At 55.0% G+C, this 18273-nt stretch overlaps 2 protein-coding genes across 3 annotated transcripts; one reads left to right on the top strand and one right to left on the bottom strand.

Annotated features, from left to right (window-relative positions):
* The first annotated feature begins 934 nt into the window (after window positions 1–934).
* Tor2a (torsin family 2 member A) lies at window positions 935–4808 on the top strand. 2 transcript variants are annotated; one of them, XM_078048290.1, is made up of 5 exons: window positions 935–1162; window positions 1724–1989; window positions 2879–3054; window positions 3685–3816; window positions 4073–4808. In XM_078048290.1, the coding sequence occupies exons 1-5, from the start codon at window positions 1012–1014 to the stop codon at window positions 4401–4403; spliced, it is 1056 nt and encodes a 351-aa protein (XP_077904416.1). In that variant the 5' UTR covers window positions 935–1011; the 3' UTR covers window positions 4404–4808. The 2 variants fall into 2 exon arrangements, with proteins under 2 accessions (XP_077904416.1, XP_005321049.1); XM_005320992.5 differs by having other exon boundaries at window positions 938–1162; window positions 3685–3812.
* Window positions 4741–18042, bottom strand: Ttc16 (tetratricopeptide repeat domain 16). The gene is made up of 14 exons (XM_040286368.2): window positions 17929–18042; window positions 17102–17274; window positions 16719–16809; window positions 16374–16517; window positions 15201–15301; window positions 14982–15111; window positions 12547–12761; window positions 11736–11980; window positions 11301–11442; window positions 9021–9186; window positions 8355–8497; window positions 7998–8196; window positions 6614–6698; window positions 4741–5718 (listed from the first exon to the last, which is right to left on the bottom strand). The coding sequence occupies exons 1-14, from the start codon at window positions 17944–17946 to the stop codon at window positions 4904–4906; spliced, it is 2667 nt and encodes an 888-aa protein (XP_040142302.2). The 5' UTR covers window positions 17947–18042; the 3' UTR covers window positions 4741–4903.
* Window positions 18043–18273: the final 231 nt, after the last annotated feature.

Here is an 18273-nt window from a genome sequence, read left to right as displayed (position 1 = left end):
CCAGGAGCTTGTTCACCGAATTTGAGATGTCTGGGTTCTTTTGCCTCTGAATTATTTGACCAGTCGGACCTGGTACCACATGACATGGTACAAAGCACCTTTGGCTGAAGCCAGAGGTGGTTGAATTCTGTTGTTCATTAGCAGGGGCAACTTGGATAAGAAGTTTAACCTCTTGGGTCCCAAATTCCTCCTCAAAATAAAACAAGGACAATCACAGAACCCATCTGCTAGGACTGATGGTAAGCATTTGGTATGTAGTGGAAGCTAGGTAAGGGACAGTTATGTTTCATACATAATGGATTGTCAGTGATCATTTATCAATTACTTTCTGAGTCAAAACACTATTTTCCGGCACCTCATTGAAACAACACCATTTCCATGTTGAGGTTGTGTCTAGATGGTAGAGTGCTTGCCTACTACATGTGAGGCATTGGCACTGGGTTGGATTCTCAGCATTGGATACAAATAAATAAATAAAAAATAAAGGTCCATCAACAACTAAAAAAAAAATTAAAAGAGAAACATCACCATTTCCATGTATAGCAGATACTATTATATTATAGCATGTGTATGGCACCTGAAGCTAATGGCACATAATGTTGCTCACCAAAAGCTATTATTAGTGAACCCTCTTTTGTCATATAAAAGAAGAGGTTGGAAGAGGCGCTTTGCAAGCTGTAAGGTTCCGCACAAGTTTTTGTTATAGTTGTTACGTTACCTTTTGTGGTCATAATCCTTTATTTATCCTTTTCTGAGCTACCGTGATGGTCCCCTAGTTACCGTGGCCATGGAAACGCGGCCCGCTGACCCGGTCTGGACGGTTCGCGGGCTCCCCCTGGAGGCTCCCTGGAGTCCTGCTGCGCGGCGACGGGGCGGGCCTTTGAGACGCGCGGGAGAGGAGCTGGGAGTTGTAGGCCATGGGCGTGGCTGCGGCGGAGCAGTGCACGCCGGGAGCTGTAGTTCGTACGTCGAGTGGTTGGCAGCCCCTGACTGAGCTTGGGCCGCTCCCGGATGGCTGCCGCCACGCGCGGCTGCCTGCCCTTGGGCTCGCTCCTCCGGCTGCTAGGGCTGCTCTCAGCCGCGACTGCCTCCTGGGACCTAGCTTCGCTGCGCTGCAACCTAGGCTCCTTCTGCGAATGCGACTTCCGGCCCGACTTGCCCGGTGAGGGGACAGGGAGCCCGGAGCGAGGAGCGGGTGGATAGGGAGCTTGCCTCAGGGCCGGGCATCCGTGAACCCGAGGCGGGATCCCGCAGACCTGCGGACGGCCAGGGCCGAAGTGGGGCCGGCTCCGAGGGGACTTGAGCGCCGGTGGCACGGACCTGAAGCGTAGGTTATTGGTGCCCGTTAGAGTCCCAGAGGGTTTGCGAGATGAAGAGAGCGAGCCTGTTGCCGGGAAGGCCCCTGCGGGGACATATTAGGCCTGCATGGAGTGGACTTGCAGTCCAGGGAGAAGCCTGTATTGGGGATTGGCAGGGGCTTGGGCATAATGGGTTGGCAGCTCCCGCTCATTTAGGGCTGGCGCAATCTGGAGAACCGCCTGGTGGGGGCGCTGCCGAGATAAGCCAGGCTGATAGGTGGCCCGTGCAGACAGCCGCAAGGGCCCTATTCCCTGTCCACACTTTGGGACAAGCATGCCAAACACAGGGTTCCCTAGACCAAGTCCCAGACATGATTTCCACCCTGAAATTCTACCTTGGTTCTGACACTGTCCTGTGACCCTAGGTCTGGAGTGTGACCTGGCCCAGCACTTGGCCGGGCAGCATCTGGCCAAGGCATTGGTGGTGAAGTCCCTGAAGGCCTTTGTGCACGATCCCAGCCCCACCAAACCGCTGGTTCTCTCCCTGCATGGCTGGACAGGCACTGGCAAGTCCTATGTCAGCTCTCTCTTGGCTCACTACCTCTTCCAGGGTGGCCTTCGCAGCCCGCACGTGCACCACTTTTCCCCCATCATCCACTTCCCGCACCCCAGCAACATCGATCGCTACAAGGTAGGCTGAATGTGTCTTGGACCACCATTGGCCTGCACATGGGGTGACAGACCCTGAGGAGTGAGTCCTAGCCCAGTAAGTGGAGTCACTTGTCCCAGGTCACACAGCCAGCTGGATCTTCAGCCCTCAGAACCCATCCTGAACAGAGCGTGAGACTGTGCCATTCTGTCTGGCAGGGAGTTCTTTTATTGGCTGGGAAACAGTAATGGTACCTACCAGCCAGTTGCTGTGAAGGGGACAGCATTATACAATTGCAGGTATCACTTATTGAGCACCTGTGTTTGCCAGACAGTCTGCATTATCGTCTCCCTGTAAAGCACTGAGCCCCAATTTGTGGCTCAGAGGAAGCACTAGGTAAACACTGGCTCTGACCACTGTTGTTGATTGCAAGGCACCTTCCAAGTCCATCTCTCTCGGCTGCCAACACTTTGGGAGCAAAATTCAGGTTCAGGGTGTGGGAAGGAGCTTCTCCTGGTATAGAAAAGAGTAGATGTGGGCTGGGCTGGGGCTTAGTGGCAGAGTGCTTGCCTAGCATGAGTGAGGCACTGGTTTCGTTCGATCCTCAGCACCACATAAAAATTATCAAAATAAAGGCACTCTGTCCATTTATAACTACAAAATAATTAAAAAAAAAAAAAGAGTAGATGTCATGGAAGGAGCCCTCAACAGGGAGGCAGGGGCTTGGGTTGAGTCCCTGTTCTACTGACATGCTGTGTGACCTTAGGCAAGTCTGTGCCCCTCTCTGGGCTCTCTTTTTACCAACAGTCTTAAGAATGGTTTTGTGCTCTTTGGGAGACAATATCTCCCGGGGAGGGGTTTTGTTCTTGGTTTGGGAAGAAGTTGGGGGTTGAAGCTCTCTGGCTCTCTGGAACTCCTCTTTTCCCCGTAGAAGGATCTTAAGAACTGGGTCCAGGGGAACTTGACTGCCTGCGGCCGCTCCCTCTTCCTCTTCGATGAGATGGACAAGCTGCCCCCAGGCCTGATGGAGGTCCTGCGGCCTTTCCTGGGCCCCTCTTGGGTTGTATATGGAACCAACTATCGAAAAGCTATCTTCATCTTCATCAGGTAGGGCTGGTTTTGTACTGGGCACAACAGGAGGACACTTGTCCCATGTCCAGCTGTCTGCTCTTGGCCTGTGCTCCCAGGGCGACACTGTTTCCAGGGTCCAGTCAGGCTGTCCCAAAGCCCCCCACTCTTGCTGGTGACACATCATCTAAGGTGGCTGACGACCCCTTTGACATTCCCAAAGCTATTCCAGCTTCTTTGTATCCTCATCCCTTCTTTGAGGAGACCCTGCTACGTCCACTTGTCCCTCGTTTTTGGACAGGAGGACAAATGGGACTGGAGTTTTCATCCTCTAATTCTCCCTCAGGTCCTGGCCATTAACTCAGGCAAAACTGTGTTACTTCCCTGAGACCCCACCTCCTCTCTGAGCAGTCCCCATGTCCCCATGTCGGTGGCCCCTTGGCCTACCGGAGGCTGCAGAAGGGGAGTCAGTTAAGGACACAGAGTTCTGTAAACTAAGTTGCATGGCACACGCGCGCATACGGCATGGCCGCGCTGGAGAGGAGAGCTGGGAAGAGCAGTGTCTCCATCGGCTGACCCCTGGTCCTGTTAGGTGGCACCAGGGAAGTGAGGGCCCACTCCGGCTCTGGTCCCTGGCTGAGCCTCTGCCTGGGTCCCCCATGATTTTAGCAACACTGGTGGTGAACAGATCAACCAGGTGGCCTTGGAGGCATGGCGCAGCCGCAGGGACCGAGAGGAGATCAGCCTGCAGGAGCTGGAGCCAGCCGTCTCCCGAGCCGTGCTGGACAACCCACACCGTGAGTTACTCGGGCCCTGCCCCGTGTGGCTTCACCCGCAGCCACAGTGGGCTGACTGCCAGGGAGGGCCGGGTTCCCTGGGGTCTCAAGTTCTGCCACTGACCCAGCAGAGGCTTCAGCACTCCTAGGTCTGCGACCTGAATGGGTCACAACCCCTCGGAGCCTGCGTCTGGAAGGGGGCTAAAAGGAGAGGGCCCAGCACACCCCTTCTCTGCCTGGGGGCTGGCTTCCCTCTTAGGTAGCACGTGTCCTTCCTGCAGATGGTTTCTGGCACTCGGGCATCATGGAGGAGCGCCTGCTGGACGCTGTGGTGCCCTTCCTCCCGCTTCAGCGGCACCACGTGCGGCACTGTGTGCTCAACGAGCTGGCCCAGCTGGGCCTGGAGCCCCGGGACGAGGTGGTGCAGGCCGTGTTGGACAGCACGACCTACTTCCCCGAGGACGAGCAGCTCTTCTCGTCCAATGGCTGCAAAACAGTGGCCTCTCGAATCGCCTTCTTCCTCTGACCCCAGAATGGCATCCTTGCCTGGCCAACCATGCAGGAAAGGCCGGAGGGACCCTTGTCCAGAGACTGCTGGAGAGTGGGCCCTAGAGCACGCAGTCAAGATGAAGAGGGGTATTGGCCAGGCCAAGGACAGACGCCGGGAAAGGCCTGGCTTCAGAACTGGTGGGAGGCGTCCTGGCCTCTGCTCACGGTCACCCTGGAACCTCACTGAGCCCTGACTTTCTCCTGCAGCCTGAGCCTTCTTAATGTGAATGTAACTCAGGGATCAAGGTTCATGGCTGTCGTCCTTTCTGGGTCTGTTACCCACACCCCTGGCCCTGGCACTGTACCCCACCTCACTCTACAGTCTGTGACCCCAGTATCACAGCTCAGGCTGGGACTTAACAGTTTCCATGAGTTGAGGGACTCAAGATGCCACCTGGGCCTGGATTTACACGTTTTTAATTTTTTAAAAGAAGAGAACAAGTATAATAAACGTAGCCATGGACTAGAGGAACGCTGGTCGAGGTTCCTTTTGCTTTGGAAGGACTCAGCCTCAGGTGCCTGTGAGGGCAGAATCGTCCCTGCTCCAGCGAGAAGCAAGGGTTTCACTGAGCTTCCTCAGGGAGCAGCACGGTGACCGTGACCTCAGCAGCTTCAGTCTCACTGGGGCCCTGGCTGGGACCCTGGCTGGGGCCCTGGCTGGGAACCTGGCTGGGGCCCTGGCTGGGACCCTGGCTGGGGCCCTGGCTGGGACCCTGGCTGGGGCTGGGGGTAGAACTGGCCTTGCTGGGCCTTGTGCTCGATGCCATGGTACTGTAGGTCTTGCTGGAGCTGGAGCCCGTGCTCTGAGTTGCGCTCAGGGCAGCCTCTGTCTTACTAGGTGTCCCGTTCTGGTCCTGGGTGACCATGGTTTTGCTGACATCCTGGGAAACCTGGATCTTGCTGGAATTTCGGATCGGTCCCCAGCTCTGGTCCTGGGGGACATCATCCCTGCCTGGTCTCCAGCTCTGGTCTCGGGCAGCCTTGGTCCTTCTGAGTCTCTGCCTTGGCCTCCGGGTACCCTTGGTCTTGGGCCTCTGCTTTGGGCCCTGGGTGGCCTCTGTCCTGCCAGCCTTCTGGCTCTGTTCTGGGATAGCTACTGTCTTTCTGGAGAAGCACCTTTGACTTTGGGCAGCTGGGGTCTTGCTGGAGCTCTGGATCTGGTCCTGGGTGGCCTCAGCCTTGCTGGGCCTCTGCCTTCTCTCTGGGGAAGCTTGGGTCTTCCTGTGGTCAGGGCTCAGGTGGTCCTCGTTGACCTCAGTGTCTGAGGATGGGGTCTTCTGTGGTGAGGAGACAGAGGGTGTGGTGGTGGTGGTGGGGCTGCTCCTGTATCCCCGGCAGATGGTGGACATGGTGGAGTCTGAGGTGGACTTGACCCTGTCTGGGAAGGGAGTGCCAAGAGTATCCATCAGGCCCGCCTTACCCTCCCTGGACAGCTCGAGGAAAAAGGGGCTTCCGGCGACCCCTACCAGAACCCCAGTGGCTTTGTACATCCAAAGCCGCAGTTTTGCCCACTCATACCAGCCTGGCCTCCTCACAACCCTAGCTCTGAGGCGGGCCAGGCTGTGACATGAGCCACTTGAGCCCCTGCCCATCCCTGGACCCCTCTGCTCCAGCAGGGCCCTCGCCTGCTCGCTCCTCCCAGCGCCCAACGCTGTGCTCCCTTCAGCTGCTTGAGGTCTTGGCCTCTAAGGGCCACCTGTGCTCAGGCCTGCTTGACTCCCTTCTGGCTGTGTCCACCTGTTGACTTGGGCTCACTGCCCAGGGAAAGGACTGTGCCCTTCATCCCTGTTATTGCTGCCAGGCATAGGCCGGGGCCAGGGCACCTGGTGAGGTTTGGGGATTGCCCCAAGTGACAGGAAGGAGACAGCACTGCCATTCTCCTGCCAAGGGGCTCTGGAGCAGCCTTCTGAGATTTTCCCTTTTGTCCCTTCCAGGCTGGTGCCCAGCAGAATTGCGGGTTGAAGCCCCTTGGATATGAACAGGGTTCAGTCCCAGGCCAAGGGGGAAAGAGAAAAGGACAGGCCTGAGAGGGGATGAGGCAGGAGTAGCAGCAACATAAAGAGCCTGATGGAGAGACCAGTGTCCCTGCTCTGTGCTGGACACTGTCCCACTGAGTCCTCACACGCCCTCCATGAGTTTGGGACTTCTACTCCCACTGTGGAGTTCCCTGCCCAAGGTCAACAGCAGGCCCAGGTTCACATCCCTTCTCACCCTGACCTTTAACCTCACTGCTCTTTTGCTCTCCTGGGCCTAGCAGGAGCCCAGGGACTTACAGTGGAAGATGGAACCTGAGGAGGTCTGGTCGAGGTAGCCTTCTGACAGGGATGTCACCTTGTGAGAGGCAAGCTCCTGGGTGTCCTATGGCAGAAAACAGGCTGGGCAGTTGCAGATTGGGAAGCCCTTGGGCCAGCGGCCACCCCTCTGGAAGGCCAGCAGGCCCTGGGGATTGTTCTCCCAAGCTTAGAGCTCCTCCCAGATACCGCAGACACCGGGGTGGGGCAGGGTGGGAACACAGGCTGAGACTGCAGGAAGGGGAGTGGCCATCCAGGAAAGGCCTGCGAGGGGCTGCTGGCCTCCATTTTCTCTGCAAAATGAACATGTTAGTTCAAGTGGGAGACAGGCCTCTGTAACTGTAAAGTGCTGTGTGCTGGGGCGCAGCAGCGACGGCCGAGGAGCTATTCATCCTCTAGGCATGTCTGGACCACCTGGCACATCCAGAGGAGGACAGGTCCCCTGCTATGACCATCTCACAGACCAAGGCTCCTAGCATCCAAGTAACCTGCCCAGCCACTCAGCTGAGGAGGAGAGAAGCTGGGTTTGACTCCACCTCCCTCAGAGCCTTGGCTGCTGGCCGCCTCTACCTGAGGTCACACCTGCAGATGGTGAGGACAGCGGAGCAGGTGTCCATCCCATAGGCCCTGGGCTCTGAGCTCTACCAGATTCAGCTCAGCCTCTTCCTGAGGGAGGGAGCCCACAGTGACCTGGCAGGGGTTCTGCAGAAAGAGCTTTGTATTCTGCCTTTGTTCTAATGCAAACTAGAAAAAGGGAGTGCCAGCAGGGCTAGGGGTAGGTTGCCTTTGGACATAAACTTGATGTCTGTTGGCAGTTGACTAGAGGAAGAAGTTTTGGAATGATCACAGGCACAGGCTGGCTCTTGTCCAGCGTCTGGGGAAGGAGCTGGAGAGGGAGGGCAGCTATTTGTCCACTTACACAAAGAAAAGGGGAGACTCCCTATGGTGTTAAGAATCAAGGCAACCTGGGGGGTTGTGCTGAGTTGCAAGGGCGCTTAGGATATGGCACAAAGTGGCACTGGGGAATGTGTTCTGTGTTGAGCTAGGAAATGGTGTCATGGTGTATTTAGTTTTGAAAATTTATCCAACTGTTCACCTATGATTTTCACACTTCTCTGTTTACATTGCATTCAACAAAATGTTTTCAGAAACAATTTAAAAATAGGAAAAGTCTGGCACAAGTGGCCAGGGCACCCCCAGGACCTGTGGGGTGTGTGCAGGCCAGGTGTGTGAGACCTGTCTCTGAGGCCAGCCTCTTTACCAGCCTCCCTGCAGGGACAGTCCTTGCTGGTGCCAATCTCATCTCAGAGAAGCCAGCCTCAGCCCCAGACCCCAGGGCCCCAGGCTTGGTGAAGGGCCTGCTCACCTCTTTCTTCTCCTTTGCTTCCTCCTCCTCCTTGGCCGATGGGGCCTCTGCTGGCTCTACCTGCAGTGCCTGGGGGGTGGGCTCCGGCTCTTTGGAGCTCTCAAACAAAGGCTGGTCTGACAAGAGCAGCTGGTCCGACTTCCAAGAGAGCAGCAGGGCCTTGGCCTTCTCGCGCTCCAGTTCCCTCTCCCTCAGCATCCTGCCAAGCCATGGCCCCAGGGTCCTGGGTCAGCCTCTCAGACTCCACCTGCCATCCCCAAAGACTAGTGTGGAGACCCTAGGAGGTGGCGGGGCAGAGGAACCTGAGCCCCAGTCAGTCCCCAGTCTCAGCTCCTGGCCCCTGCCCTGGAAGCTTACCCCACAACGCCCTCCAGGTTGCTGGCCTGAGGGCCACTCTTCCCCATCTGCATCAGCTGCAGCCTGGCCAGTTGGGCCACCTGGCTTTGAAGCACTTCCTCCACTGACATGCCCGGGAAGAGGCTGGTAATCAGTGGGAGAAGCTGCGGGAAAGGGGTGACCAGAGCCAGGTGTGGGCCAGGGCAGGTGGCAGAAGGCCAATGCTGCCCTGCCTTGCAAAGTCCTACCTGGCCCTTCTCAGGGCTAAAGAGGGGTTTCACGAATTGTTTCTAAAGGGCGGGACCCTTTTACTCAGAAGGACAGGAGATGTGAGGAAGGGACCACCCCCACAGGGAGCCCTGATGGAGAGCCAGCTGGGGCTTCAGGAGCGAAACAGAGGTGGTCTGACCTCTGAGCTGCAGGACTGGGGCAAGGGAGCCTTCTCTGAGCCTTGGGGTCTGCATCTGTAGATGGGGGTGACGGTAACTCTCTGGCTTGGAGGGAGGCAGAAGCCTGGAGGGAGTGGCAGGGTCGGAGTGGTCAGAACACAGCCACTCTTAGGAGTGCTCCAGCGTTACCTGCTCATGGCCAGCCGTGCAGGTTTCATTCAGGGACAGGAGGACCTTCAGGGCAACCAGGGTGCTGACTCCAGAGCCCACCCACCCTCCTCACCCAACAAGAGCCCACCTTTGGTTGCTTGGGATTCAGGAGCAGGGCAGTGGCAACATCCTGACGGGCCCCAAAGATGTCCTGCAGGAGCTGTCGACTCTTGGCCCTGTACACGTAGTACTGGGCCTTACAGGGGTTGTGCTGAATGGCCGCTGAGAAGTGGTTCTCTGCCTTCTGGAACTGCCTGCAGGATGCAGTGGGCCCCGAACTGCCATGAGCATCACCTTCTGAGGGGAGATGGTGGCTCCTGGGCCCCACTGAGGAGCTGGGGAAATCTAGGAGCTCTGCTCCCCCACTGTGCCCTCTCTTCCTCCTGCCAGCCACACCTCTGGTGGGCCCAACACTTAGATGTGGGTATGAAACTCCAGGGTAAATGAACATTTTTATGATCCTGGCATAGGAAGGAACTTCCTGAGACTATCATAAACCCAGCAGCTGAAATTTTAAAAAAATTAATTTGATTATGATTTAATTCCATATTACTGAGTAGCAAAAGTACCACAACAAAAAGCAATATATAAAGTCTGGGGCATAGCTCAGGGATAGAGTGTCTGCCTGGCATGTTCTAGGACCCGGGTCTCATCAATACCCAGACCCTGGGGGGAAAAAGCAATATATAGGACAAATTATTTTTCCAGACAGCAGGCAATAAGCTGATTCTCTTAGCCTACAAAGAACTGTAATAGTAAAAAATTTTGCTAAATAAGCAATTTAAATATTTTTTTTAGTTGTAGATGGACACAATACCTTTATTTTGTTTGTTTATGTTTTTTTTTATTATTTTTTAGTTCTCGGCGGACACAACATCTTTGGTGGTATGTGGTGCTGAGGATCGAACCCGGGCCGCACGCATGCCAGGCAAGGTCGCTACCGCTTGAGCCACACCCCCAGCCCCTTATTTGTGTGGGGCAAGTGCTCTACTGCTGAGCCCCAGCCCTAGCCCCTTAAATAAGCAATTTAATAGCAAAATGGGTAAAAGCTTTTGATAAGCTATAATGGCCGAGAAAGAGACTGGCCTGCAATAGTAAATAAAGTATTTAAACATGCAAAGTAAATAATCTTTCAGAGAGTTTTTCGTTCTTTTCTTTCTTTTTCTTTTTTGCCTAGGATTAGCAGAATTGAAGAATAACTTTAATACCCTATGCCAGGGAGGTGAGGGGAAATCAAGGTACTCTTTTCCTGAGGAAAGTTTTTGTTGGTTCACTGTTTTTGGAGAACAATATCATAATATCTATCAAAACTTTTAAAGATGGGCTGGGGCTGTAGCTCAGTGGTAGAATGCTTGCCTAACATGTGTAAGGCACCAGGTTCAATCCTCAGCACCATACATAAATAAATAAGAAAATAAATAAATAAATAAATGTAGGTATTGTGTCCATCCACAACTAAAAAGATACACATTAAAAAAAACAAAAAACAAAAAACAACTGTGGGTGCACGCCTGTAATCCCAGCAGCTTGGAAGGCTGAGGCAGGAAGATCACGAGTTCAAAGCCAGCTTCAGCAACAGTGAGGCACTAAGCAACTCAGTGAGAACCTGTCTCTAAATAAATTACAAAGTAGGGCTGGGGATGTGGCTCAGTGGTCGAGTGCCCCTGAGTTCAATCCCTGGTGCTCCCTAAAAAACAAAAAACAACTTTAAATGTTTACATTCTTTACCCAAAAACTTAATTTCCAGTAAACCAGGCTACAGCTTTTACTAGCATGAGAACCTATGTCCTGCTTGCTCACTGCAGGACTACTTCTAATTAAAACCTGAAAGCCTGAGTGCATGTCAGCAGGGGTTTTTCTGAAGCCGGCTATCCACCTCCACAGCAGGGGTACTATGCAGACAATGGAAGAGAAGGAAGTGACACCACAGAAAGTCAAAGGACAGACAGTGTGGGCTGGGGACAAGGCTCCTGGGAGAGCGCTGGCCTACACAGCGGCCCTGGGCGACCCCCAGCACTACAAAAAGAAAAAGAAAAAAACAAAGCGGTTTCACATGTTTCCATTTCAGAAAATCCACTAACTGTTAGCATATGCCTGGGAAAAAGTCTGGAAGGCTCGTTAGTTATTCACCTTAGCAGGGAGCAGAGCTGGAGGGAGGTGGGGATGCTAACTCATATTTCAAGTTATATGTTACTATTTAAATTTTCCATGAAAGTGTCATTACGACAATAATCAGGAAGAAAATAAAAGTATTTCTCGCCGGAACTTGAAAACTAAAATTGACATTTAGGAGAGAAGCAGTTCCAGCAGGTGGCTTCCTGCAGGCTGGTCCACACGCACGCCCGCCCCCCTCGGATCCGACTGGCACCTTCTCTTCTCTTCGCAGAAGCCCATCTTCTCCTGCAGCATGCCCATGCGCATGTTGGCACCCTCATCCTGCGGGCTCAGGGCTAGCGCCTGCTTGTAGTCTGCCTCTGCAAAGGCCAGGTTGCCCAGCTGGAAGAAGCAATCTAGAGTCCGAGGGTGGGAGCTGAGTGAACACACACCCCCTGCCCAGGGGTGCCCGCCCAGCTGCTCCCCCCCCTCCCCAGGGAGGAAAACTGGTGGCTGACACCACAGAAGCTCTGTCTTCTTTGCACCCGGGCATCTTCTCCCACCTGCCTGATCTGAGAACTGGAGGAGACAGATGTCTAGGGCAACATTTCCCAAAGTGTGTCCCCAGGACACTGGGGCTATCAAATGCTTCCTTCTGTCCCCCCACCCTCACACCAACCCACCTTAGGGATGGCACGGGGCCACTCACCGCCGCGATTGATGTAGAGGCCCTTCTCCTGCTGCTCGTCGCGGAGCGCCTTGTTGAGCAGCAGCACGCCCTCCTGGTAGGCGCCCTGCTTGTAGCAGTGCACCGCGAAGTCGTTGTAGGTCAGCAGCAGCTGGCGCTGTGCCTGCTGCACCATTTTATCCTGGTCGTCAGACAGCATGTCCAGTGCCTTCAGCAAGTCCTCCACGGCCCTGTCAAACTCCTGGAGCCTGCGGTATATGGTACCTCTGGGGGGAGGGTGTGGCGGTGGCAGGAAGGGCCATGAGGGACAATAAACCCCCCTGACCAGCATGTGGTCTAGCAAACCGCTGCCCTCCCTGGGCCTGCTGACCCATGACCTGTGAAGGTGGCGCGACCCTAACTCAGGTTCTAGGTTTGTCCCGTGGACCTGCCCCCGATTGCTACTCTGATGACCTGCCCATCACTGGTAATGTTTTATTTCTCAAAAATAGCTTCTCTTTCTTTCAGGAGGCCAGGTGTCTACCTGCCTCTATATGAAGGTGACACATGTTTTACACCAATCTTCAGGTGAGGAAACCAGGCTCGAATGCAGAGGTTAACTGGCCCTGAATCATGTGCGTCCCGAGCAGAGCAGCGAGCGTGACCCACCCAGTGGGAACCAATCCACAGGCCTGGGGCTGGAGGATTCCAGGGTAACTGGGAAGGTGCTGTCTGATCCTCCAGGGGCAGTGACCCCAGCAGGAAGCAGGGAAAAGTGTCAGAGGGCCAATGGGGAAACTGAGACCATGTAGCAGGTCTATGGGAGGCAGGCCTAGAACCCCTCCCCCAGTACCGGAAGAGGAAGAGGCTGGGGTCCAGAGGGTTGTTCTCGATGGCGGAGTCGATGCACTGCAGCGCGTGCCGCAGCAGACCCTGCACTGCCAGGATGCCGGCGTCCTGGCGGGCCTGCTGGGCCTGGTCCACCATCATCTGAAGCAGCAGCTTGGCCTGCAGGTTCTTGGGATCCAGCAGCAAGGCGCTGCGAAGGTCCTGATAGCAGAGCCTGGGCTGCCAGGGGTGGGGTGGCATCAGGGGCACTGGGTGGCTAAGTGGAGCCCTTTCCTGCCCAGTGGAAGGGAGGGGGAGGACAAACCTCCAGGTGACAAACTGGCATCGTGTCATCCCTCCCTGGTGCCCCCCATGTTATTGTTTCATTTGGGAAAAGCTCCTCCCAGGCCTCATCTTTACTGACCCCCCTCGAGGTGTGACCCCAAGTGAGGCAGGTCAGCCTCAGCATTTGTTGTCTCCTGTGAGCCTCCTCTGAGACTGCCTTGTCCTTCTTATCCTCCCCTGCACTCCCTCGCAGGCTCCCTGACCTTTAAGCCCACGAAACCTCTGACCAAGAACAGATTCAGGTCTGGGTATGAGTGGAAAACACCCCGAGGCAAATACCTTCTACTGGGTGTGCAGATTAGTCAGTCAGTCAACAAACAATTCTAGCAGGCAGCCGAGGCTGGGTAGCTGGCTGGAGGGCCAACAGGGCAAGAGTGTGGGTAGCAAGTGTGAGTGAGGATGGGCAAACGACTGAAGCCAGGACCTGGGCTTTGAGCAGGCAGACCTGGGCCCAGGACAGCACGGCTGACTGGCTTTGTGACCCTGGGAAGTCACCCCCGGGCTGCTGCTTCACCTACCTTCCTCAAAGGTGACTGCAGCCTTCAGGATAAACATGGGTAACGTTTAGAACAGCCTATGAGCAGGCCCAGGCCACAGGAGGGACTGAACCCACAACAGCCAACATTTGGCAATAAGGGCTAGTCTCACACCTTTGGAGGAGACTCCCCCTGAGTCACCTGTGGGACATCGGAGAAGTCACCTGTTGCCTCACCACATTCCTTCCAACACTCCCTCCAGAACTGCAGGCTCAGTCATCAGCCACCCAGGACACCTCCACCCTCCTGCGGCCGCCACCTGTCCTTCCTTGCCTTGTTTTCATCACCCGGGCAAAGCAGAACCTGGAAACTTCTAGAGCCCGCCCTTACCCTGAGATTGCCCCAGGAGTGATGCCCCAACCCTTTTCTTTCTTTTTTTCTTTTCTTTCTTCTTCTTCTTCTCTCTTTTTTTTTTTTTTTTTTTTTTTTTTTTTTGATGCTGGGATTGAACCCAGGGCCTTGCTAAGCAAGAGCTCTGCCACTGAGCTGCACCCCCAGCCCTATTTTACTTTGAGACAGGGTCCCAAAAAGTTGCCGAGGTTGGTCTCAAAATTGGGATGCTCCTGCTTTAGCCTCCAGAGCTGCTGGGATTACAGGTGTGCACCACCTAACTGGATCTAGTGGTGGCTTCCGAAGCACTGTGGACCTGCCTTGACCCCACTCCCACAGCCCTCCCTGCTCTTCTTGTGGTGCCCAGCCTCTCCCAGGTTCCTGCCTGTCCCCCAGGGCCATCTCTTCCAACCTAACACTCCCCGGGGCAGCAAGAGGGTCTTGCTCAAGTCCACTGCCCCGGGAGTACCCCTTTGAGGCTCCTGCTGCTCTCAGGAAGACCTGGAGACCCCAGTGCCCTCTCATACCTGTAGTGCCCTCCTTTCTGTCCAGCACACCTCTCTACCCGCTTCCTGAGCCCTATTTCCCTGGCCTTTCTCTGTACTCAGTCCCCATCCAGCCCAGCCTGTGGGGTGCTGGGAGGAAGAGTGTTTAGTACATGTTCAGTGAGGCAAAGGGAAGAAGGAAAGGAAAAGGGGAGGAGCAGGGGCAGGAAGAAGGAAGAAGCAGTGCTGCCTTGTCTGAGGGGCCTGCAGCAGGGCGCTCTCACCCTCCTGGTCAAATCATTCCTGTGGGGCTGGGTTGTGGCTCAGTGGCAGAGCGCTCGCCTAGCATGCACAAGGCACTGGGTTTGCCCTCAGCACCACATAAATGTAAAATAAAGATATCGTGTCCACCTAAAACTAAAATAAATAAATAAATAAATAAATCCTACGTGATCATCTGCTCAGGGATGTCCCCCCTGGGCTGGGAGCTCCAGAAGGACAGCAACGATATAGGTCTCTCACCTTGTGGTCTCCACAGAACCTGACACTGTCCTGGCACAGGGCCAGGGCTGAGCGATGATGGAGAACTTTCCAACTAGGCAGCTAAGTGGGCAGCACTCGTCAGGCCCTCTGCCAGGGAGGGCAATGCCGCAGTGCACTGTGGGGAAGGACCTGTGACCTGGCCGACAGCCTACCCTCCTTCTGTAACCTTGGGGCACGCTGCAGGTTGAAAGCGGGGCACCTGCCCTGCCCGCGTGCTCTACCTTCTGGAAGAAGTTGTAAAGCCTGGCCCGGAGGATGTAGATGTCGGCATTGGTGGTGCCCTGCTTCACCTCCTTGGTGATGAGTGAGAGGCAGTCTTGATGCCGTTTGAGGGCCAGGAGGCAGGCTATGCTGAGGGTAGAGGGCAAGAGGTGCTTGCTGTCTCAGGGGGAGGGCACAAGGGGCTGCTGGGAGGGAGGCAGTTCACAGCTGGCACTCACCATCGGTAGCGGAAGCAGGGTTTGTCGGGCTGGAGCGTAGAGCCTTGAGAGAAGATGTTCAGGGCGTCCAGGTAATCGCATTGCTCGTATAAGCACTGGCCCTGGGGACAGGGGTCAGTCAATGCTGCTTGCAACTCTGACCCAGCAGCACCCACCAGTTGGTAGGAGCAAAATTGGGGCAAAAGGGGAGAAACAAGAGATAAGACAAAGCTTTTTAGATCTGGGAGACTTTAAGAGACAGACAGACAGACACACACACAGATGCAGAGTTGGGGACAGAGCAAGAAACAGTGGTGAGAGGCAGAAGCTCAGAGACAAGGATCAGAGAAACCAGGGGTGGAGGAGAACAGCTGAGCGAAAGGAATCTTTGGGGAGCCCTGGGCTAAGAACCAGAAAGCATCATCTCACTGGCACTAGTGAGTGTCCCCCTTTTGGATGAAGGAAAAGAAGTACAGAGGTATAAAGTGACTTTTCCTGAAGTCACACAGGAAGCGTCTATGAAAAACAGGCTCCCAACAGAAAGATTGAACACAAAGTTTGGGTGCCTCAAATGCTTTTTTAAGAACTGTAATTTGGGGCCTTTCAAAAGACAGCAAAGTTGTCAAAATGGAAAAACAACAACAACAACAACAACAACAGGATGATTTTGTTGTTTTATAGTTTACTATTGATTTTGTTTTGAATTTTGAGTTGCAAATGAAGTCCCTACCATCTTTCAGTGCTTAGAGCCTTCCACCCTAGATCTGTGCTAACACTACAACAGCCACCAGCTGTATGTGGCTGTATAAATTAATCTGTATACGTTTTTTGCAATGTGGGGGCTGGAATCCAGTGCCTTATGCATGCTAAGCAAGTAATCTACCATTAAGCTACACCCCAGCCCAAATAAAATTTAAAATTCAGTTTCTCCGTCATAGTCGTCATATTTCAAGAGCTTAACGTTTCTAGGTGGCTGGTGGCTGCCATATTGGATGGTGCAGAGCAGACTGTTGTCAGCATTTCAGGAAGTTCGCTGGACATGCTGCAAAGCCCCCACGCCTGGCAGCAAGCTGCCTTGGAAGGTGAGAGAAACAATGGGTGGTGACACAGACACAGGGACAAGGAATCCCCAAGGAGACAGAACTGGAGCCAGGGGGAGCGGGAGCGAGGCAGCCCGGCTGTGAGGTGGAGCACCTGAATGTAGAGCACAAAAGCCAGCCGCTCCAGGTACTTGGGGTTCTCTGGCTGGAAGGAATATGCCCTTCGAAGGTTCTGGGCTGCCGAGGAGAAGTCACACAGCTGGATGAAGGCCTCAGCCCTCCAGGCATAGAAGTCCACCTGAAGGTGAGGAGGTCCAGGCTGTGTTCTAACCCCACCATCTGCCCCTAAGGGTAGGGAGTGGACTCTGCCTCCCTCGGGCATGACACCCAGTTACCAGCAGGTACTTGGTGGTCTTGAAAGAAGGGACCTAGCAGGGGTGACAGTGAAGGGGAAGTGTGTGCCTCAGGTTGCTGGTGCCCACGGAGGCCCTCCTCTCACCACATGGGGATCCAGGTGAAGGGCACGGGAGAAGTATAGCACAGCCATCTCCCAGTCCTCTTGCTCCAGGCACTGATGGGCTCGCTGGTAGCTGCAGTGGCAGGGGAGTATAGGTATGGGGCTGGCCCTGACTTTGGAGCAGCCCCGGGCATATGGCTGGGTGGAAGGAGAGTCAGGTGGAGAGGCAGGAGGGGTAGATGGTACTAGGGAGGGCACTCTGGCGTTTCTGGAGCCATCAGCCTTTTATTCACTGAAGTAGAAGGGCCTCATTACAGAGTGGAGTTCACTGAGGCTCAGAGAGAGACAGTAACAGGCTCAAGGTTGCACAGCATGTTAATGGTTGGGGGTGTGGGGCAGGAACCTGAGATAAAATAGTCACTCACTACTCTCTGACTTTGAGAGGCACCGTTAACTTTATGACCTTTGGTTTTATATCATCCAAATCCAGGAACACTTGGCTGGTCCCAAAGATGCGCTTCAGGGTTCCCTTTGAAACTGGAATAACCTGTGGCTTTGGGATGTCCTCTGAGGGAACCTGGTCAATTGCCAGAGCATCCTAGAACCAAGGGACAGCAGGTGGGAGCAGGCCTCAGAGAGGATCCCCATTTACCAGGCAGAGAAGAGTGGAAAGAGGGCTAGTGGTCCCCTGACCCTTAGGGATATTCCTGCCTCTGTCCCTCTCTTATGGCAATGTGTGGGATCTGGGTCCTCATGCCCACACCATCCTCTGGGCCTTCCCAGCTCTTACCTCCTGTTCCCAGTACTCACAGCTCTAATGTCCCCAACTCTGATCCTGCCCCAAGTCCCAGGCCATAGGGGTCCTCAGCTCCTTGGATGTCCTATGGGACCCTCAGGGCCAGCAGGTCACGCTGAACACCTCACTGACTTCTGTGCTAGGCTTTCTCCACCAGCCACCCAAGCCGGAGACCCATGACCCAACAGCTCTCAAGCCCTGTCTGTTCCACTGCCTCAAAATCGGTCAGATGGCTCCTCTTCTCTCGTCCCACGGTCTGGGCCAATGACGTCTTGGCCTGGACGCCAGCTCTGCCCACCAGTCCGGAGCTCTCTGTTCTTAGCACAGAGGCCAGGGCCTCTCTGAGTTGCACTACTGGCCCTGCCTCGGCCGTACTTTAAGCCTCTCCTAGGAACTCAGCCCTGGTGTCCCTACCCTGTCCTCTGCCTTGGCTTTAGCTTCTCCCCCAGCCCGCACCTCGCCAGCGTCTTCCATGAGGCCGCTTGAAGGAGGGCACCTACTCCCCTCGCGGCCGGGGCCTCTGGCGTTGCTAGGCACCAGCTCCAGGACGCCCCGAGGCTCCGCCCCTTGGCCACGCCCCCGCGACCTGAGGGCTGCTAGAAAATTTAACGCAGGAGGCTGAGGCCGACGGCAAGGAAGAAAGTCGCCAGGCTTCTGCAGCGAGGCAGGGCCACAGCGAGGGCATAACAAGGCTCCCGCCTCCCAGGCCGGTGACTGAGAGGGTTCCGAGGGTGCCACAAGAACCCCACAGGGCCACGCTGACGCAGAGCCGCGGAACGCGCGGGGGCGACCCGATACGCG

The sequence above is a fragment of the Ictidomys tridecemlineatus genome, chromosome 4 (genome assembly GCF_052094955.1).
Source record: "Ictidomys tridecemlineatus isolate mIctTri1 chromosome 4, mIctTri1.hap1, whole genome shotgun sequence".
NCBI lineage: Eukaryota > Metazoa > Chordata > Mammalia > Rodentia > Sciuridae > Ictidomys > Ictidomys tridecemlineatus.
The sequence above is the reverse complement of the archived record's forward strand: the minus strand, read 5'-3'. Positions and strand labels throughout refer to the sequence as shown.

Excerpts from the sequence above, each read along its gene's own strand:
- Tor2a (XM_078048290.1), top strand. The coding sequence starts at position 1,012 with ATGGCTGCCGCCACGCGCGGCTGCCTGCCCTTGGGCTCGCTCCTCCGG. Across the intron at positions 1,990-2,878 it reads GCAACATCGATCGCTACAAG|AAGGATCTTAAGAACTGGGT; the intron begins GTAGGCTGAATG and ends TTTTCCCCGTAG. Across the intron at positions 3,817-4,072 it reads CTGGACAACCCACACCGTGA|ATGGTTTCTGGCACTCGGGC; the intron begins GTTACTCGGGCC and ends TCCTTCCTGCAG.
- Ttc16 (XM_040286368.2), bottom strand. Across the intron at positions 11,443-11,735 it reads CCTCTACATCAATCGCGGCG|ATTGCTTCTTCCAGCTGGGC; the intron begins GTGAGTGGCCCC and ends CTCGGACTCTAG. Across the intron at positions 8,498-9,020 it reads TGAATCCCAAGCAACCAAAG|CTTCTCCCACTGATTACCAG; the intron begins GTGGGCTCTTGT and ends CCTTTCCCGCAG.